Raw genomic sequence first — 17946 nt, 5'->3', positions numbered from 1 at the left:
CTGCATCACGTGATAACCGGCAGAGGAGACAGCTGTTCACGGGCGTCACCAAAATTTCGCCACTGCCTCTAGCGTGACTTTGTTGAAATATACGTTTTACGAGCTACCGTGCTGCTGCAGCGCACATGCCTCGTTAGTACGAATATCTTACAGCCGCTCCGCTTTTAACGAAATACTGCTTACAACTAAGTAATTTTCCCGTCCCGATGACTTCATCATAACGAGGTTTGCTGTAATGTGTGCAAAATATAAAATAGTGTGGCCCGTGTGCGTGCGTGCAGGTGTCTCGTTGAGACTCAGCGTCAAGGCCGAGGAAGTGGCCGGCTTCTACGCATGCATGCTTGAACGTGACTACACGTCCCACAAGGCGTTCAACGAGAATTTCTTCCGCGACTGGCGGAAGTGCATGAATCGCAAGGAAGCGACGCTCATCACCGACCTGAGGAAGTGCGACTTCGGGGAGCTCAGCGCACACTACAGGCGAAAGGCGGAAGATCGAAAGGCTGCAACGAAGCAGCAAAAACAGGCCAGTGTGCGCACGCTACACGCAATCCTCCGCGTACTTCCAAACTTATGCCACTCTTAAGAGCCACGTTGTGAAACGTAACCACAGTTCATCACCCGTTGAATTAGACTGCAATGAGCCTCTCCATTTGAAGGGTCCTCCCCGCGTGCGTGCGTGCGAGAGAGAGAGAGAGAGAGAGAGAGAGCGCTGATATGCGAATGTAACTCTGATGACGCAAATGCAGTACAATTTTACGTTATTGCAACGCTAACGATGCAATAATTGTGTAATGTTTTTGCGAATGTAGCGCGATCGCGCAGTTGTGATACAATGACGTAAAGGTTTAGATGTCCGTATGAACGCTACTCGAATGTAGATTAAATTTATTAGATACGACGCATATGTCTGTTGCCGTGGCCCAAACTGCTGTCTCCTCGGCAAGACAGCAGCAACGTTAAAGTGGGGGAAGAGTCAGAAAAAGCTTTAGTACCACATGTACGCGTACCACGCAACCACCTCAACTTGATTCGAACGAAAGCCTGCGCACCCTTATTTTTACAACGCTCAACCTCCTCGCCAGCAACGACTAAGTTCTGAGTCTCATCGACCGCGTCATACAGGGTATTCACACGAACCCGACAGAAGCGGGTCGAGTCGGCTTGCCGTACTGGAATCGGTCTGTCGAATTCATGTAAACACCATCGGGTCGCGTTGAGCGAGCATCGAGTAGGAATGAGCCTTCCAGGCTGCATGCGGTAGGTTGATCTCAGCCCGACCCATTTGCAGCGCGCATGCAAACGCGGACGAGTCGGACCAGCCAGCGCTGAAACTGGCGCGGTACCACTGAGACGTCAGCGTTCTTATGTGTCGGCAGCGGGAATGGTATCGAGACAAGGCGAGGACCAGCACTGTCCAGTGCAACCTCATCCATGTAACGGTATACGAGCCATGAAATACGCGCGTTGATGTTTCGTCTCGACGCCGCGTGCCCCTATTGTTCAGACCTGTTAGAAGGGAGCGCATGTAAACGCGGTCGTGTCGGGTCATGTCAGTCTGATTTCTGACTTGACCCGTTCGCACAGGGTTCATGTAAACGGTGCCACCTGCAGCGTATAAGCGATCAGAGCGCGTCCATTGCAGTTTCCTCTCAAACGCAGAGCGCACAATACCGATATCGGAGAAAAAAAAAACAGAGAGAGAGAGAGAGAGGGGGGGAGGATGGGCTAGCGACGTATACATGGTGTGGGTTTTCGGCTTCGATATGGGAGAAAGCAGGGGACAAATGTCGCTGGCAGCCGACGTTGGTCAAGGCAGCAGGAGAGAGTTGTGGGGATCATCGCCTCGCGCATTTCATTTGCTCGCTTCTCCTCTGTTATGAAACCATCATTTTAAGTCCGTTAAAATTCCGCGTGTGTGTTCGTGTGAGACAGAGAGTGAAAGAGAAAGAGAGAGGAATGTGACGCAAGAAGTTCTTGCCCCACCTTTTTTCGATATTTTTCTGCAATAAGAAACAAAATAGTCCATAAGGTGCAATAATTTCGCTAGCCTCATTTTTGTTTAAGTTTGTCAATATGAGGACTACGTACATAGACAATGACTAACTTATTTTTGTTTCCTTGTTCGTAACGGCTCTTGCAGCCTTGTACAGTAACGCTCTCTATTACACAAGCACACTTCTAGTGTAGAAGCTGTCGAAAAAGCAAACAAAGGGAGCCATTGAAGCAAACTTCTCCGCATAAGGTGTCATATTGCGGTGAAGCCAACTTTGCTACAAGTGTACAGTATAGTTAGCTGGGCGAGTCGGTGCAACTGCATCTTAACTTACAGCGCAAAGGAACCAATAGGGACAAATAAAAGGACACAGCAGACACAGCGCACGTGTTACGTCTTTCTTCTTTGTCCATGTTGGTTCGTTCGCGTTGTAAGTTAAGATGCTACATGTGTAGCAATTAAGTGTTTGTTTTTGAGATCGAAAGGGGGGGGGGGGGGGGGGGGGGGGGGGGAGATTGCCGTGGACACCGTGGCTGTCTCACTCAAGGCCGACACAGAAACTATTCGAAAGCAAAATAAAAACCATCGCCACTCAGCGTCCCTGCCAATGTCTTACTGAGCAGAAACCTATATACACACCTCTTCCAAGCCCGGAAGTCGGCTTTCTTTGAATGAAACTTGGCGAGTCCCGTCCATTACCCATAGAAGCGACCACCTAAACCAAACGCACACGGACATTATGAGCGTTACAGCGAATAAGTCAAGGCTACAACCATGTCGCATTTGACGCGTCACCGTGACGAAGGGACATGCCATATCTGCTCGACTATAATGTACGTCCCCTTTATTATGTGAATGGTGGTAGTCCTTTTTGCCCGCAGGCGACGAAACTTCGGAGAGACAGATTGGCACAGGAGTACGGCTACTGCATCGTTGACGGCCACAGGCAGAAGATCGCCAACTTCAAGATAGAACCACCCGGATTGTTTTGCGGTCGTGGACAACATCCCAAGATGGGCATGGTGAAACGCCGTGTTCTGCCTGAAGACGTCATAATCAACATTGGAAAGTGAGCCACTCGACAAATGGCGCTTCCGGAGTAACGCGACTTTAGTAGCCGAAACATACAACTATCACTATCGGTGAAATACCAAGGCGGGCTGGTTCGCAGCTAGTATCCGTACCCTCCTCTGCCAGTATTGCCGTCATCTTCACCTACACCACCACACTTTCATCATCAATATCTTCTGTAGGACAAAGGTCTCTTGAAGTGATCTCCCATTAGCGTGTCTTGCGTCAATCGACTCTTTCCTAAGCCTGCATCTCATTTTATTTATTTATTTATTTATTTATTTATTTATTTATTTATTTATTTATTTATTTATTTATTTATTTATTTATTTATTTATTTATTTATTTATTTATTTATTTATTTATTTATTTATTTATTTTATATAATTTCGTCTAATCCTCTGTAGTCTTCGAACGCTGCTTCTCCCTTTGCTTGAAGTGCGTTACTCTACCGATTACCTGCACTAAGGAGTGTAGCCTACACCAGTGGCGTCATTCGGCTTCCCGGCACCCGGAGCGACTGCTCGGCATTGGTGTCACCCCCGTCCCCTCTTTTCTTTCTCTTGCCACTCCCTCCTATTTCTTAACGCAAATTTTGTATAGTGGATGAGAAATAATTTAAAAGAGCAACGTGCCTATTTTTGCCTGTAATTCGGTATTTATTTCCGTAAAAATAAAGCAAATATAGAAAGAGACGATACATCATTTGACGGTCAACCTCGCTCTTTTACGAAACTGGGAGAGGAGCGAGTGTTGGATTTGTAATCTCCCCCCCCCTCCGATGCTTTTGTTTATCATAGGCAGCCCGGCTCAGTGTTCTTAAAACGATCACATAAAGAACAACTCTAAGCCACGCGTGTGCGTCGCTTCTCGTATGCGACGCTACTGGCGTCGTTACGTCTGGCGCTCCTCTTCATCGGCCTATTTAGCGGCCTCGGGCGCCGACGTTTAGCGCGTTCCGCTACGAGCCTCGAATGGCAACCGCAGCACAGCCACCGCTCAGTGGGTTGCACCCCGCGGGGCGAATGTTCTTCTAGTGCGGTCCAATCACTTCTGCAATAGCACTGTCGAACAGCAGATTGCAGTGTGGACGTACGAGCAAAGAAATGCAGTTTTCAAAGTGTAGGATCGCTGTAGGTTCACTCGCTGGAAAGTGTAAGACGCCTGTACATACGTGCAGGGAAGCGCCGGTGCCGAAGCCACCGCGGGGACACAGCTGGAAAGAAGTGCGCCACGACCGCAGCGTCTCCTGGTTGGCCTCGTGGAACGTCCTGGGCCGCACCAAGTACGTCACGCTCAACGCCAGCGCCAAACTGCGGGCGGAGATGGACGTGCGCAAGTACGAGCTCGCCCGCAAGCTCAAGTCCCACGTGCCACGCATACGGCGCAGCTACGCCAACGGGTGGGAGTCGCGAGACGTTAGCGTCCGTCAGCGGTCCGTGGCGCTCTACTTCATTGACAAGGTATAAGCGTGGGAGCGAGCTTTTAAAATCTGGTTGGTTGATTGACTGCTTGATTGATTTATTGACAACACAAAGGGGACATCGCAGGCGTTAGCAATGGACGTTCACTCGTCCGAAATGCACTGAGGCCGAAATGCAGTAAACACTAGTAATAACGAAGTCGTTATCACGGCAAGAAATGAACTTCGTTATAAGCGGCAGTACATTAAAAGCAGATAGGCTCTAACAGAACCAAATAAACGCGCCACATGCACTCCAACAGCGCGAGGGATGACGCCCATGAGCCGCTGCCTGGTCTGTCGGTTTTCATGACGTGTTGCTGTTAGCCTCAAGGAGCTACGGTCACTTGATGGAGCAAACTTCGTAGCGCTCCTTTGTACGAAGATACGCAAACGGTTGTCATGTAGGCTGCACCGAGCGGTCTCTTGAGAATTTGCCGCTTCGCACTTAGTACTAAGCGGAGTCCGGCGCCGCTGCAGTTGGAATAATCCGATTTAACACGCATATACTACGGTCACGACCGCGACAAACATCGAACAAAGCGATGTTGTTCGAATAAATGCCAATTGGTAGTCGGCGCATGCGCACTTCCGCTTGCTTTGTCCCATCTGTTGCGCTGTTATCACAATTTGTTGAAGTATATTCCATACCATGGAGGTACGGATCTCTTGAGGACCACGTCCGCTTCATATCACCTATTAGTAGAAGTCGCATTTACGGTAATTTGGACGCCCATATATATATATGGGCGTCCAAATTAAATGGACATAGTAAAAGCAGCAGAAGAATTCTATACTGACCTGTACAGTAGCCAAAACAGCCAAGCTTCTTCCATTCGAAATAGCGATGAACCGGATACAGAAGCTCCTTCTATAACTAGCGATGAAGTTAGAAGGGCCTTGAAAGACATGACCAGGGGAAAAGCGCCTGGAGAAGATGGAATAACAGTAGATTTAATCAAAGATGGAGGAGATATCATGCTTGAAAAGCTTGCGGCCCTTTATACGCAATGCCTCACAACTTCAAGTGTACCAGAGAGCTGGAAGAACGCCAACATTATACTTATTCATAAGAAGGGAGACGTTAAAGAATTGAAGAATTACAGACCCATTAGCTTACTTTCAGTATTGTATAAAATATTCACCAAGATAATTTCCAATAGAATCAGGACAACACTTGACTTCAGTCAACCAAGAGAACAGGCTGGCTTCAGGAAGGGATATTCTACGATGGACCATATCCATGCCATCAATCAGGTAATCGAGAAATCTGCGGAGTACAATCAACCTCTCTATATGGCTTTCATAGATTATGAAAAGGCATTCGATTCAGTAGAGATATCAGCAGTCATAGAGGCATTGCGTAATCAAGGAGTGGAGGAGGCATACGTGAATATCTTGGCGAATATCTACAAGGATTCCACAGCTACCTTGGTTCTCCACAAGAAAAGTAGAAAGATACCTATCAAGAAAGGGGTCAGGCAAGGAGACACAATCTCTCCAATGCTATTCACTGCATGCTTAGAAGAAGTATTCAAGCTCTTAGACTGGGAAGGATTAGGAGTGAGGATCGATGGCGAATATCTCAGCAACCTTCGGTTTGCAGATGACATTGTCCTATTGAGCAACAATGGAGAGGAATTACAACAAATGATTGAGGACCTTCATCGAGAAAGTGCAAGAATTGGGTTGAAGATGAATATGCAGAAGACAAAGATAATGTTCAATAGCCTGGCAAGGGAACAAGAATTCAGGATCGCCAGTCAGCCTCTAGAATCTGTAAAGGAATATGTTTATCTAGGTCAATTACTCACAGGGGACCCTGATCATGAGAAAGAAATTTACAGAAGAATAAAATTAGGTTGGAGTGCATACGGCAGGCATTGCCAAATCCTGACTGGGAGCTTACCACTGTCGTTGAAAAGAAAAGTGTACAATCATTGCATTCTACCGGTGCTAACATACGGGGCAGAAACTTGGAGGTTAACAAAGAAGCTCGAGAACAAGTTAAGGACCGCACAAAGAGCAATGGAACGAAAAATCTTAGGAGTAACGTTAAGAGACAGGAAGAGAGCGGTGTGGATCAGAGAACAAACGGGGGTAGACGATATTCTAGTTGACATTAAGCGGAAGAAATGGAGCTGGGCAGGCCATGTAATGCGTAGGATGGATAGCCGGTGGACCATTAAGGTTACAGAATGGATACCAAGAGAAGGGAAGCGCAGTCGAGGACGGCAGAAAGTCAGGTGGGATGATGAGGTTAGGAAATTCGCAGGCGCAAGTTGGAATACGCTAGCGCAAGACAGGGGTAATTGGAGATCGCAGGGAGAGGCCTTCGTCCTGCAGTGGACATAAATATAGGCTGATGATGATGATATATATATATATATATATATATATATGTGTGTGTGTGTGTGTGTGTGTGTGTGTGTGTGTGTGTGTGTGTGTGTGTGTGTGTGTGTGTGTGTGTGTGTGTGTGTGTGTGTGTGCGTGCGTGTGTGTGTGTGTGTGTGTGTGTGTGTGTGTGTGTGTGTGTGTGTGTGTGTGTGTGTGGTGTGTGTGTGTGTGTGTGTGTGTGTGTGTGCGCGTGCGTGCGTGCGTGCGTGTGTGTGTGCGTGCGTGTGTGTGAGGGAGAGAGAAAGAGAGAGAAACTTATTTATATCTCCCCTCGTTCTTCCTCATTTCCTCTCTCCCGCCTCTCTATTCTTCCTCTCTGTATCCCTCTTCTTTCTTTCTGTTCTTGTTTCGTGTTGCTCACTCTCACCCTCTCTAAATATAGCTTTCTCTCCTCTCTCTCTCATTTATGTAGCTTGCGTTGAGAGCCGGGAACGAGCAGGAAGAGGGCGCCACTGCCAACACCGTCGGCTGCTGCTCTCTGCGAGTGGAGCACATCACACTACGCGAACTCGAGACAGACAGCAAGGACGGCCAGTTCATGGTGGAGTTCGATTTTCCCGGAAAGGACTCCATCCGATACGCGAACACAGTTCGGGTGGACGAGCGCGTCTTCCGGAACTTGGAGCTTTTCATGGAACACAAAGGGCCCAAGGACGACCTCTTCGATTTGCTCACTGTGAGTGAACCACGCTGCCCGGGATATCGAACCTTGTGGCAATGAAAATTTCATCCCCAACCTTATTTCAAATAGACTGCATTGAGTCAATACAGCGTGAAATTCAAGTGCAAATGAGTCGTTCACTGAGGAAGAAGATCCGTCGACAGTGACCGGTCATAATTATAGACGCCATATACTCTGCAGTGTCGGTGGCTTCTTGCGTTGAATGTGACTTGTAATGTTCATTGCAGACTGCTACCCTGAACAGACATCTCAACAAACTCATGGAAGGGCTAACTGCAAAGGTCTTTCGTACTTACAACGCTTCGATGACCTTCCAAAAACAACTGGATATCCTGACTGAAGGTAATTTAAGCAGCGATGTCTGGCACATATGAACGAAACTTCTGGCACAGGGACGTCGAAAAAACGCAACCGAGTCTTGGCAACAGTGAGATGCGGAAAAAAAAAAAAAAAAGAAACGGTCACAAATACGCCGCCCCTTTGCTGGAGCTGTCAATGACAAATGTAGACTGTCGACGTGGAGACATTATAACTTCTGAACAAGTGCTTGCACATTTTTTTACCATCGTATTTGTATATGCTCTCAAAGGTCAATTTTTCAGCCCTATATCAGAGCCAGTTAAGTCTCAGAACTGTGGAACACACTCTCTATAGCAGACATCTACTATACGAAGACAGCTAGGATTGAAGAACGCACACGCCAAATTCAGCTATGCAAGCTACGCAGTATGTGGCGCGTTTACCACAACCGCGTGGCCAGCTTCGATCTTTCGCAAGCGGCAACAACGGCAGACTCTTCTGTCAGCAAATTGCAACCTTCGGTGCTCTTCGTGCTTAGCCCTCTCAGACGCCACTTTATCCTGTTGATTGAAAACTTACTTTCACCGCATTTCTTCATCTTCAGAATCATAGAAAGTGCACAGCTGCAGAAAATATGAACAGTTTTCAATTGTTTAGTGTGTTTTGTCAAGTTTGCGAAATGTACACCACTTATCCAGTCGCTTGAAAATCATGCCTGGTGCATGACATTGTAAAAAAAAAAAAAATGAAGGAAGTGAACTCGCTACATACAACATGCTGACGCCAAGCAAAAACACCCAACCATCTACCTTCCCACTCATTTTACTAAAACATTTTGCACATGTTATCCAAAATTGCAGTACATTTCGAGTGTTTCAAGATATATGCGACATATTTTAAATATCATTACTTTCATCATTGCTTTTGCTGTTGACGCACTATCTTGGTGTACACAATTGTGTACAAAGCGTCTGAAAGGGTTAGTGCGTGCGCGGCCATAATACAACGTAAGAATTATCCATCTTCGCTGAGCAAAGCAAAACTATTAGGATCGACTTTAAATTTTGTGAATTACTAAAAAAACCTAAAATAGGCATTTACTTTTCGGGCATCCTGTGTATGTTGCATCGTTTTCCTGCTGTGAGATTAGGCTGTTGTCTAACTGAGTGCGAAGGCTCACTGCTAATTACCTCTCTCCGACTCTGTACCGTCAGCCGGTATGTCGCTACCTGAGAAGCTGCTGGCCTACAACCGAGCCAACAGAGCAGTCGCCATTCTGTGCAACCACCGACGAGCTGTTCCTAAAAATTTCGACAAGCAAATGGAGAGAATCCGAACAATGGTGAACACGATGTCCGCCTACTTTTTTGGTCATTGGCTTGTTTGTTTGCTTGTCTGAAAATACCTTAACAGAGCACCCGTGGGGCATAGAACAAAGAGGGCGATCATGAAATGTATACATACTCATGCAATGTATTGCTTACTAAGCATTGTCCCTTTCGTCCGATATACAGATAGAGAAGAAAGAAGAGCAGATTCGAAAGTGCGAACTGGAAATCGAACAGCTGGAAGCTGACTGCAGCAAATCCAAGTCGCAAAATGAAAAATTGTGAGTGATCCAGCCGTATTTCTCATACCTCCATACAGAAAGTGGAGAACGTATATTCTCGAGTGACATCACCTTTATGTGTGCCCCCATCGACTATAAATAGCCACCAGAAGCAGACATGGCGAAATTCGCGCGTGCGCGGACGCACACATGTCCCAGCTGTTGACACAGCGTCACATAGCGCTCGGATGGGTCGAATGCTTTCACAGTACCGTGACTTATTCAAGCATGTCGCTCGACAAGTCGCGATAGAAGCGACGAACGCAGGCGGCTTTCCTTCTGAACAAGAGGTGCACGCCTGGTCGTTGCCGTAACCTTCCAAAGAAGCATGGATGTAAAGACGCCTGCAAGCTAATGGTGGATGTTAGGGAGCCTCAGCTGATCACAATTGATCTGAGGATCACAGCGTTTCATAATAAGTCGAACGCTCTTATACCGAAGTGCTTGAACCCTTCGAAATCATTGGTTATACACGTCACCTCGTTGTACAGGTCGTGTATCGCACAGCCGCGACAGAATAAATTCTTCGTTATAGATGTCATTTTGTTGCAGAGGCGCTCGACTATACACGGTAGCTATAACTTTACTCTCGTTACGGTGGGTTTGCTTTTCGTGCCGTCAAAGATTTATTTTTTTAAATTATGGGCTTTTTATTCTTCTAATCATTGTGTCTCAAAGCTAAGATATGGCTTTGGGAAGTTAAACCTAGTAATTATTAAAAACGGAGAGATGACAACGAGGACCGTTGGAATTGGCATGCACTTGCATGGTAGTGCGCGGTTAGTAGCCCAGCGCGCAGAGCCCGACGTGCTTATGTGCGGAATAAGTTTGCCTATTTTGTACATGTTCTACTCCTCTTCAGCAATATGATGATGCTACGTCATGAAAAAGTGAAACGATCGAACCAAAATGAGATCACCGCAAAGTGTATCACATCTCACCCAGGCGGTTGAATCGCAAAGGGAATCGGTTGCAGAAGCTCGAAGTGCAGCTGGACAAGTTGGAGCTGCAAGCCTTGGACAAGGAGGAGAACAAGGACGTTGCCCTCGTCACCTCTAAGCTCAATTACATCGACCCGAGAATCAGCGTTGCATGGTAAAAATGTTCGCTTGATAGGCCTATATGTAGTACATTGTAGTGGGTACTTGTTGCCAAACTCATTGTGCATGCCAAAATTACTGATATTGTCACGTTGTCGTGCACGGCATAGAGTAACACAGTCACAAGCGTGAATTCGAAATGTTAACTCTTTATAGGGCGAACCTGTGCCCAGCAAAACAAGTGGCGCGCAAAGCGCTACGATAGCAGCGAGCACAGTCGGCAATGGTCTAAATCTGACCTACGGATCAAGCGCGTCGGATTTGATACATGGCTCGTCGAACCTTCCAGCGTTATCGCTGGTGCTCACGTAACTTCTACAATGTACAATACTATAAGCGTCGCGCACAGAATTTGATAACACGACGCTCAACAAAAACAGATCAGAACCGCCGATAACATTCGAGAAACATACGTGTCTATCTTTCAACAGGGGCACACCTCTGGAGCGGTGTATCGATGTCCTATGAGAGAAAAGTTTGAAATGCGTGCGGTTGCGCTATTTTATTGCGATATCAATTATATGGACACTCCAAGCGCATTTCTGCCGTCGTCGTCACTGTCGCCGTGAGGTACACGGCGATAAAATCGTCGCCGCGCGCCGTACGCTGTATGCGCGAGTGAAAGCATGCAAGGGCAGGAAGCGGGAAGGAAGCGCGCAGTCTTCCAGTCGCGCACAACGCTCCGGAGGGGGGGTAGGGTCTGCGCTAAAGCCCCTCAATTCTTCACTGAGGGGCTTTAGTCTGCGCCGGGAGCGCCCGCACGCGCGGCTTACCTTGAAAGCCATGTTGAAAGCCATCTGCGGCGGGGGCGGCGTCCGCCCTCCCTGATTTTTCGCAGCTAAGATGCTAGCGCCGGCACGAGGCTCATTTCGCTCGCTGCTGCTGCCGCGGTGAATCACTCCAGCGTTTTGACAGCGAGTTTCCGCGGTCTTCGAGTGGGATTCGTTCATGTTTGCTTGTGCGCGCGTGACACCATGCTTAATTTAGTTAGTGAGTCTATGTTTACAAGTTTATACGGCCGATAAAACTACTATCTTTACTTTGTATAGCTGTCCACTAATTCGCTATCGCAATCGATCTTTCGCCTTTCGGGCGAAACTGCGACTTTTGTAGAGTTGACGTAAGCAGCTACGGTCATTGTCGATGCACCATGCCACATGTATACTCCTTTTAAAAAATGTCACAGTTTCACCCTAAGGGCGAAGCAATGAATGCGATAGCAACACAGCAATGTCATACGAAGGTGAGCGGCTTTGGTAGCAATATGAATTGTAGTAAACATGAGCTGATTAAGTAAGCAGGTGTACTGCGGCGTAAGTAGACCGACATGAAGAGAGACTCGATGACCACGAGAAGGCGCGTGTGAAACGGTGGTGTTGATGAGAAGCGCTTCCCGTGGGCAGCGCGTGCGAAGGGACACACCTGTAGCGCTGCACTGCCGATCCGGGTAGCATTAATTGCATGTGTAGCGTGCGTTGGAAAATGTGGCCCGACTATTACTAACTGAATGAACAAGCGTTGTGTGAGCGCGCAAAACAAACATGAATAGATCACACTGAATTGACTGCAGACAACGACTGTCAAAACGCCGGCAGCAAGCGCATACGCCGCAGCGGCGAAGGTACGTGCGGTCTATCGCTTCAACGGAAACTGAGCGGCGAATGCACGGCGCATAAAGGTCAGAGCCGTGGGGAGATAAGAGACGGTGCGGGCGGAGCGACGAGCGCGGCTGTTGGCAGAGTAAAATGTGCCCCCCCCCCCCCCCCCCCCGCTCCCTCCGGCGCTGGCTTCCCGCTTCCTTGCTTGCGCGTGGGAGATTGAGTGCGTTCGCTCTCCGTGACAGCGCGCGTCCCCGCACGCTTCCGCTCGGGCATACGGCGCGCGGCGAAGATTTTATCTATAGGGAACCTCACGGCGACGGCGACGGCAGAAATCCGGTGGAAGTGTCCATATAATTGCTATCGCAATAACAATTTGCACCCTTTGTGGCTTATCTCGTCACACAATAATCGTCGTCTCCCTTTGTTATGCGTTTCCTTTCTTTAAAGATATGCGCTCGCTACTAAGAATATAGTCACGCTGATGACGCGCATGCCGTTCATGGTCTGGAAGTACCGGGCGCGCAGCGTTAAAGCGCCCAAGATAAATGACGATTATTGTTGTGGGACAAAATAAGCCCCAAAGGGTGGAAAACGTTTTTAAGAGTGTACGCGGCTGTCAATATATAGAAGAGCCCTATTCGCTTGGACAAGAACATTTTCAAGTTCTGACGCGAAAGCGTCAAATGGCTTTTAGAGCGAAAACGCTGGTGTCCCGCGTCTGTAGCAGCGAAACGGCACCTACATTCCCATTGGCTACGACGCCACGGCACAAGCGCGCCTCGACGGAGCACAGCAGGCGAAAGGGCACACCTGCTGCAGCAGTAGCGCGCCAGGTGTTGCGTGATAGAGGGGAGAGGGCATCACCGCGACGCCACTTCACCCTCGCAAGCCTGTGCTATCCGCGCGTTCCTTGTCCGCGCAAGTTCCCGCCTGCGTTCTAACTGTGCCTCGGTAAGGCCAAATCAAAACGCGCCAAGCGTCTCAACGCGCTCACTTGCCCGCGATGAGTTCATAACTCGAAGGACCACTCAGCGGCGTTCCATTGGACATTAATGCTTTCGCATTCCCAACTCATAAGAAGTGTTTAGGTGTCCTCGAATCTTTTACTGTAATAGCGATTATATGGACACTCCAGGCAAATGTCCGCGTCGGCGTCACCGTGAGGTTCCGCATGAAGTCCAAATGTGATATATCGCAGGAAATGAAGTATAAAAAGGCTCTGTTCACACTTACAAATCTATAATGCCTCATATGTTTACTGCTAAAAAATGATATCTCGAAGAAATGGCGTTTTAAGCTTACCTGAAAAACGTGCCATTATTTTATATGCAGCATGCAACCGTTCCATTAGAGGCATAAATTGAACTGCTATTTCATTTGTCATGAAACTCATTGCAAAATAAATGTAATAGTGGCAACATCGCACATGCAATGCAATATACGAGTGGTCCATCGATAACCCGATAATTTCCGATTTTTGCACCCCCAAACAAAAATTATTAAAATCAAATTAAACACACTTTCTCGCGCAAGTTTGCCCTTTCTTAGAGCATAATAATAAATGCGAGTGTTACAAAACTGATTAATGCTGCCTACCTTTTTGGAAAAAGCAAGTAGTAAATATATATCACATTATTAATATTACTTTTATGAGATAGCAGTAATATACACCTCGTTCTTGCTTTAAGGGACACTAAAGGCAAATAACACGTCAAGCTAAAGTGATACATTAGTGCTCGAGGACGTCCAAGGCGTCAATATTATCGAGAACAGAGCGTTAGTAATCGAGAAATTGAGGTGAATGCAGGACACTATTAGAGACTGCCCCGGGACATTGAAGTATACTAGCTCGATGATGAAGGCACTCCTCATTATAATTCTGTCCCTAGTATTCAAGCACTCGTAATAAAGAGATCATTGCATTGCATTATAACACGAAAGAAAATTATACTTGTCCGGTTATATTTGAACTCATTGACGTTACCCTTGACAACGACGCGAGCGTTCGAAAAGTTTCGTTTTCTCTACTCTGCGCCACCTGCACTTTCGCGTGTCAACAGTTTTGTTATCGCGTAGTACTGCACTCGTTTTGCTGGCTCGCGAAACACACATAAACTTCAAATAGCAGAGAATACCATGTGATGTCGCGGGATTCCCGAGCGGTCCACGTCTGACCAAGAGCAGCTGCAGAGGCGAATCCAACGCTCGGTCATTGGCTCGGTTTCTCCACGACCGCGCGTTTGCGTTTTGCCCAGAAAGCCGCAGCGCCGTCCGTCGGGTGCCGTTTTACTCAGATGTCGTAGGCAACGTCACCACTCCCCGCTCAGGGCTGGCGATCTGAATGTGCTAAAGGTATGCGGACCTTTCAGACATAACTTTCTCGTAAACTAAGTCCTTTCTTGGCACGAAACAAGCGCTGCGAGGTGTTCTGGAATGGTGTTTTAAGTCCACGTCGACTTAGTAATTGCCTATAGTGTCCCTTTAACATACAAGCGAAAACTGGCATAAATAAAGATATATATTCAGCGTCTGCTGGCCCTGAATGAACGAAAGCTTTTTTTTTTCCTTTTTTTTTTTGCGGACACGTTTACATGAATACGACCATTGCGCATTGCATCACATTTTCCCCATATAGCACACATGTAAATGGCGGTAATGCACTAGAAAGCGAATTAATGCAGCGCTGACGTTTTTCTGCACGGCGAACAGTATAAGTATAGCTGTGACGTTGAGAGGATCTTTCTCCAACTACGTTACATTCAAAGTGTGGCTTAAGGCTGAAAGGCCCAACAGGTCTAGGATGGACACAGAAATGCGTTCCACGCATGTGATAATGTACATCAACAGGGTCTTGCAAGATGAAAAGCATCACATCTCCTGCGAAGCATGCCCTTGTGTACTACTTTTTTCCTATGTTAAAGTGCAGAGAATAAAGTAAAGAATGGATTGCCAAACAAGTCTCTATTTGTAGTTTTTATTCATTTGGTTTTTATTAAATGTATTATAACGAGGATCTCTAGAAATGAGTCCGTCACTTGATTTGCGAGCAGCTCTCTTAGCCATTACATTCCTGTGACTGATGTTGCTTGTGAAAGCAGGAGCCAACGTTTCAACAAGTGGACTTGTCATTTTCAATCCGCCTTGAAAAAGACAAGTCCACTTGTCGAAACGTGGGCTCCTGCTTTCACTTTCTTCTCGTGTTCCTCATCGTCTTGTAATTTCCATCTCCCGCATTCCCCGTGTTTTCCCTGATGCTGCTTGTGTTATTTGGTTGTAAAAGTTACCAGAAAAATCCCATACTTTTGGCCACCAGGCAACAAAACTGCCCAATTCCTCCCCGGTTTTTGTGGCAGGCAGGAAAACCTCCGATTTCTCCTGTTTCGTTCTTCAAAAATACCACCCGATTTTTACCCCCAAAATTTCAAAAAATATAAAACTCGAAATCGAAGTACCCTAAATATGTCAATTTTGCACGCTCTGTGTTTGTTAACATTTAATGTTGATATCTTACCTCGTTGAGCTATAGATCAGTGAATATAGCTTTCACAGCACCTACTTCCCCCCTTTTCATATGTCAGTGTGATGACTTGAATGACGGAATCTGGTTTTATTGACAAGCTTGCAGAAATGCATTTATCCTGTAATAATACAAATGGAATTGTTCTCGCATACCTCCCTCAAATGTCAACATCTGCTTATTGTCCTCTCCATAACAAAATTTATGATTAAAATTAGAATAACTCACTGTACGTTTTTAAGCAGTAGCTTCTCTGCAATAATCCAATCCTTCAATAAATGAACGGTTGGTCTATATGAGAGGCAAGATGTGGTACACATATAAGGAATTAGTAATTATATAGCTCTCTGCACAAAATGTGTCAGTGACCGGCTCTGCTCTAGGAATTTAAAAAAAAAGAGACAAAAGCAAACAGCACCTAAATAGCCTCAATGCAGCCAATGCACATTTTAGATGCATAATTCATTAAAGCAAAGCTTTTTGCCTTGACCTCCTGGCGTGTTGCACAGTTTTTGCCAAGCGAGCCGATCCCAGAGACTGCAAATATCCGGTCATGAGTCACGTGGTGGTCAGCTTGTCCTTGTTTCGCCCTTTAAAGAAATTATGGTGGACTTCAAAGTAGGTAACAGCGTCTTTGAGAGTCATTATCGATGGTTTATATCAGTTTTCATTACTAATTGACTAATTGTGACTGCAGAGTACATGTATCGGCAAAAGTGGACGCAGTGCACATTCAAGGTACAACGCCCTTAGGGCATTCAAGTGATGTTACGGTCTTCATTTTGTTCCTATATTCACAGCTTCCACAGTTTTAATCGACTGAGATAATGCGCACCTTTTTCATCATGCTAGCTGTACAGCATTGTGGCAGCTGCAACTAAATCTAAGGATTGTATTGTTTTTTTAAGACACAGTTGTCACTCAGACAAGCTTTCACGCAATCTTTATTCCAGGTGCAAGACATGGGATGTCCCCATCGAGAAAGTCTACAACAAGACGCAGCGAGAAAAGTTTTACTGGGCAATAGAGACAGCTGACCCCAATTTCGAGTTTTAGGGCCAAGGTCCACTTTCTTGCTTGTCATAGCAAGAGAGTGTCGGAGCAGTGCTGGCAGCTTCAACTTCTGGCTGTTAGCCCACAACACAACTTCCAGAAGCTTAACTTCAGCAGCCACTAATCGCTTCTTGGAAGGCAAATCACATCCATAATTTTTTACTGGCGTCTTGTTTCCGTAAGGAAGACAAGACCCCCCTCCTCGTATTTCTGTGGTGCGTGAACAAGGGGTCAACAACCCATATGGGCTCAAGCAATGTCATTTTCACTCCAAGACAGAACCAGTGATTTTGCATATTGAATCTAATCTTATCGCGAACTCTCGCCTGACAAGCTTTGTCGAACCTTCCAAGCAGTACAGATATGCCTGTGATTTCACTGCACATGCTAAATGCGAACCCTTCATAACTGCCTTCACTCTTCCCTCCAGATGTTATTTAACCAGCCGAGAAGGAAACTGTGCATCAACAAATGTCCCAGTTCCGCCCTTCCATTTTCATAAAATTAAAACAGCATGCTTTCATTTATTCACAACTTACTGTCGCACTTGCACAAAAGGCAGTCGTGACATATGCACCATGGGAAATTGTTGACAGCGCTAGTGCAACTCAACCACCAATAAATGGCATCTTGTTTGCACTTCGTTACACATGCGTGTCACAACCTTAATGAAATGCCAATATATCTGTCCTTTTCTGCAAATGAAACTCTTATGCATCATTAGCGTAGTATCTTGGAAGTGATGAGGTCTGGAATGGTACGGTGCACTTCACTCGGCCTAGTGTTATCACTACCGCCAGTATATATTATGTCTATTACAGCAAGAAGGCCTTTCCTGGCGAACTCCAATTATTACTCCTGTCTTGCACCCGCTGACGCCATCCCATGCCTGCAAATTCTCTACCATCCTCAATTGCAATTCCCTTCCCTTAGAACCCATTCTCTAACCCTAATAGAACACCGGTCATCTGCTTTGTGCATTACACGGCTGTTATTACAATAGTACATGTCCTTGGTTGCAAGGCCTCGAAGCTCTGGAGAGAACGTGCAAAAGTTTGCCAACCACAGTGTCATAAGTGCCTAAATCTCTGTGGCGACTATGTGGAAGAGTTCAAAGGGTATATCTAGCTAGACCTTGCATTATATCAAAACATTTAT

The 17946-nt window shown here is 46.5% G+C and overlaps 1 protein-coding gene across 1 annotated transcript; it reads left to right on the top strand.

Moving 5' to 3' along the window:
- The first annotated feature begins 161 nt into the window (after nucleotides 1-161).
- On the top strand, nucleotides 162-17936 carry LOC119453984 (DNA topoisomerase 1). Its single transcript, XM_049667465.1, has 9 exons — nucleotides 162-559; nucleotides 2911-3065; nucleotides 4248-4530; nucleotides 7339-7602; nucleotides 7836-7950; nucleotides 9123-9250; nucleotides 9423-9517; nucleotides 10463-10612; nucleotides 16689-17936. The coding sequence occupies exons 1-9, from the start codon at nucleotides 236-238 to the stop codon at nucleotides 16789-16791; spliced, it is 1617 nt and encodes a 538-aa protein (XP_049523422.1). The 5' UTR covers nucleotides 162-235; the 3' UTR covers nucleotides 16792-17936.
- Nucleotides 17937-17946: the final 10 nt, after the last annotated feature.

Source organism: Dermacentor silvarum, chromosome 5, assembly GCF_013339745.2.
Source record: "Dermacentor silvarum isolate Dsil-2018 chromosome 5, BIME_Dsil_1.4, whole genome shotgun sequence".
Classification (NCBI taxonomy): Eukaryota; Metazoa; Arthropoda; class Arachnida; order Ixodida; family Ixodidae; genus Dermacentor; species Dermacentor silvarum.
This window is presented reverse-complemented; position numbering and strand designations above follow the sequence as displayed.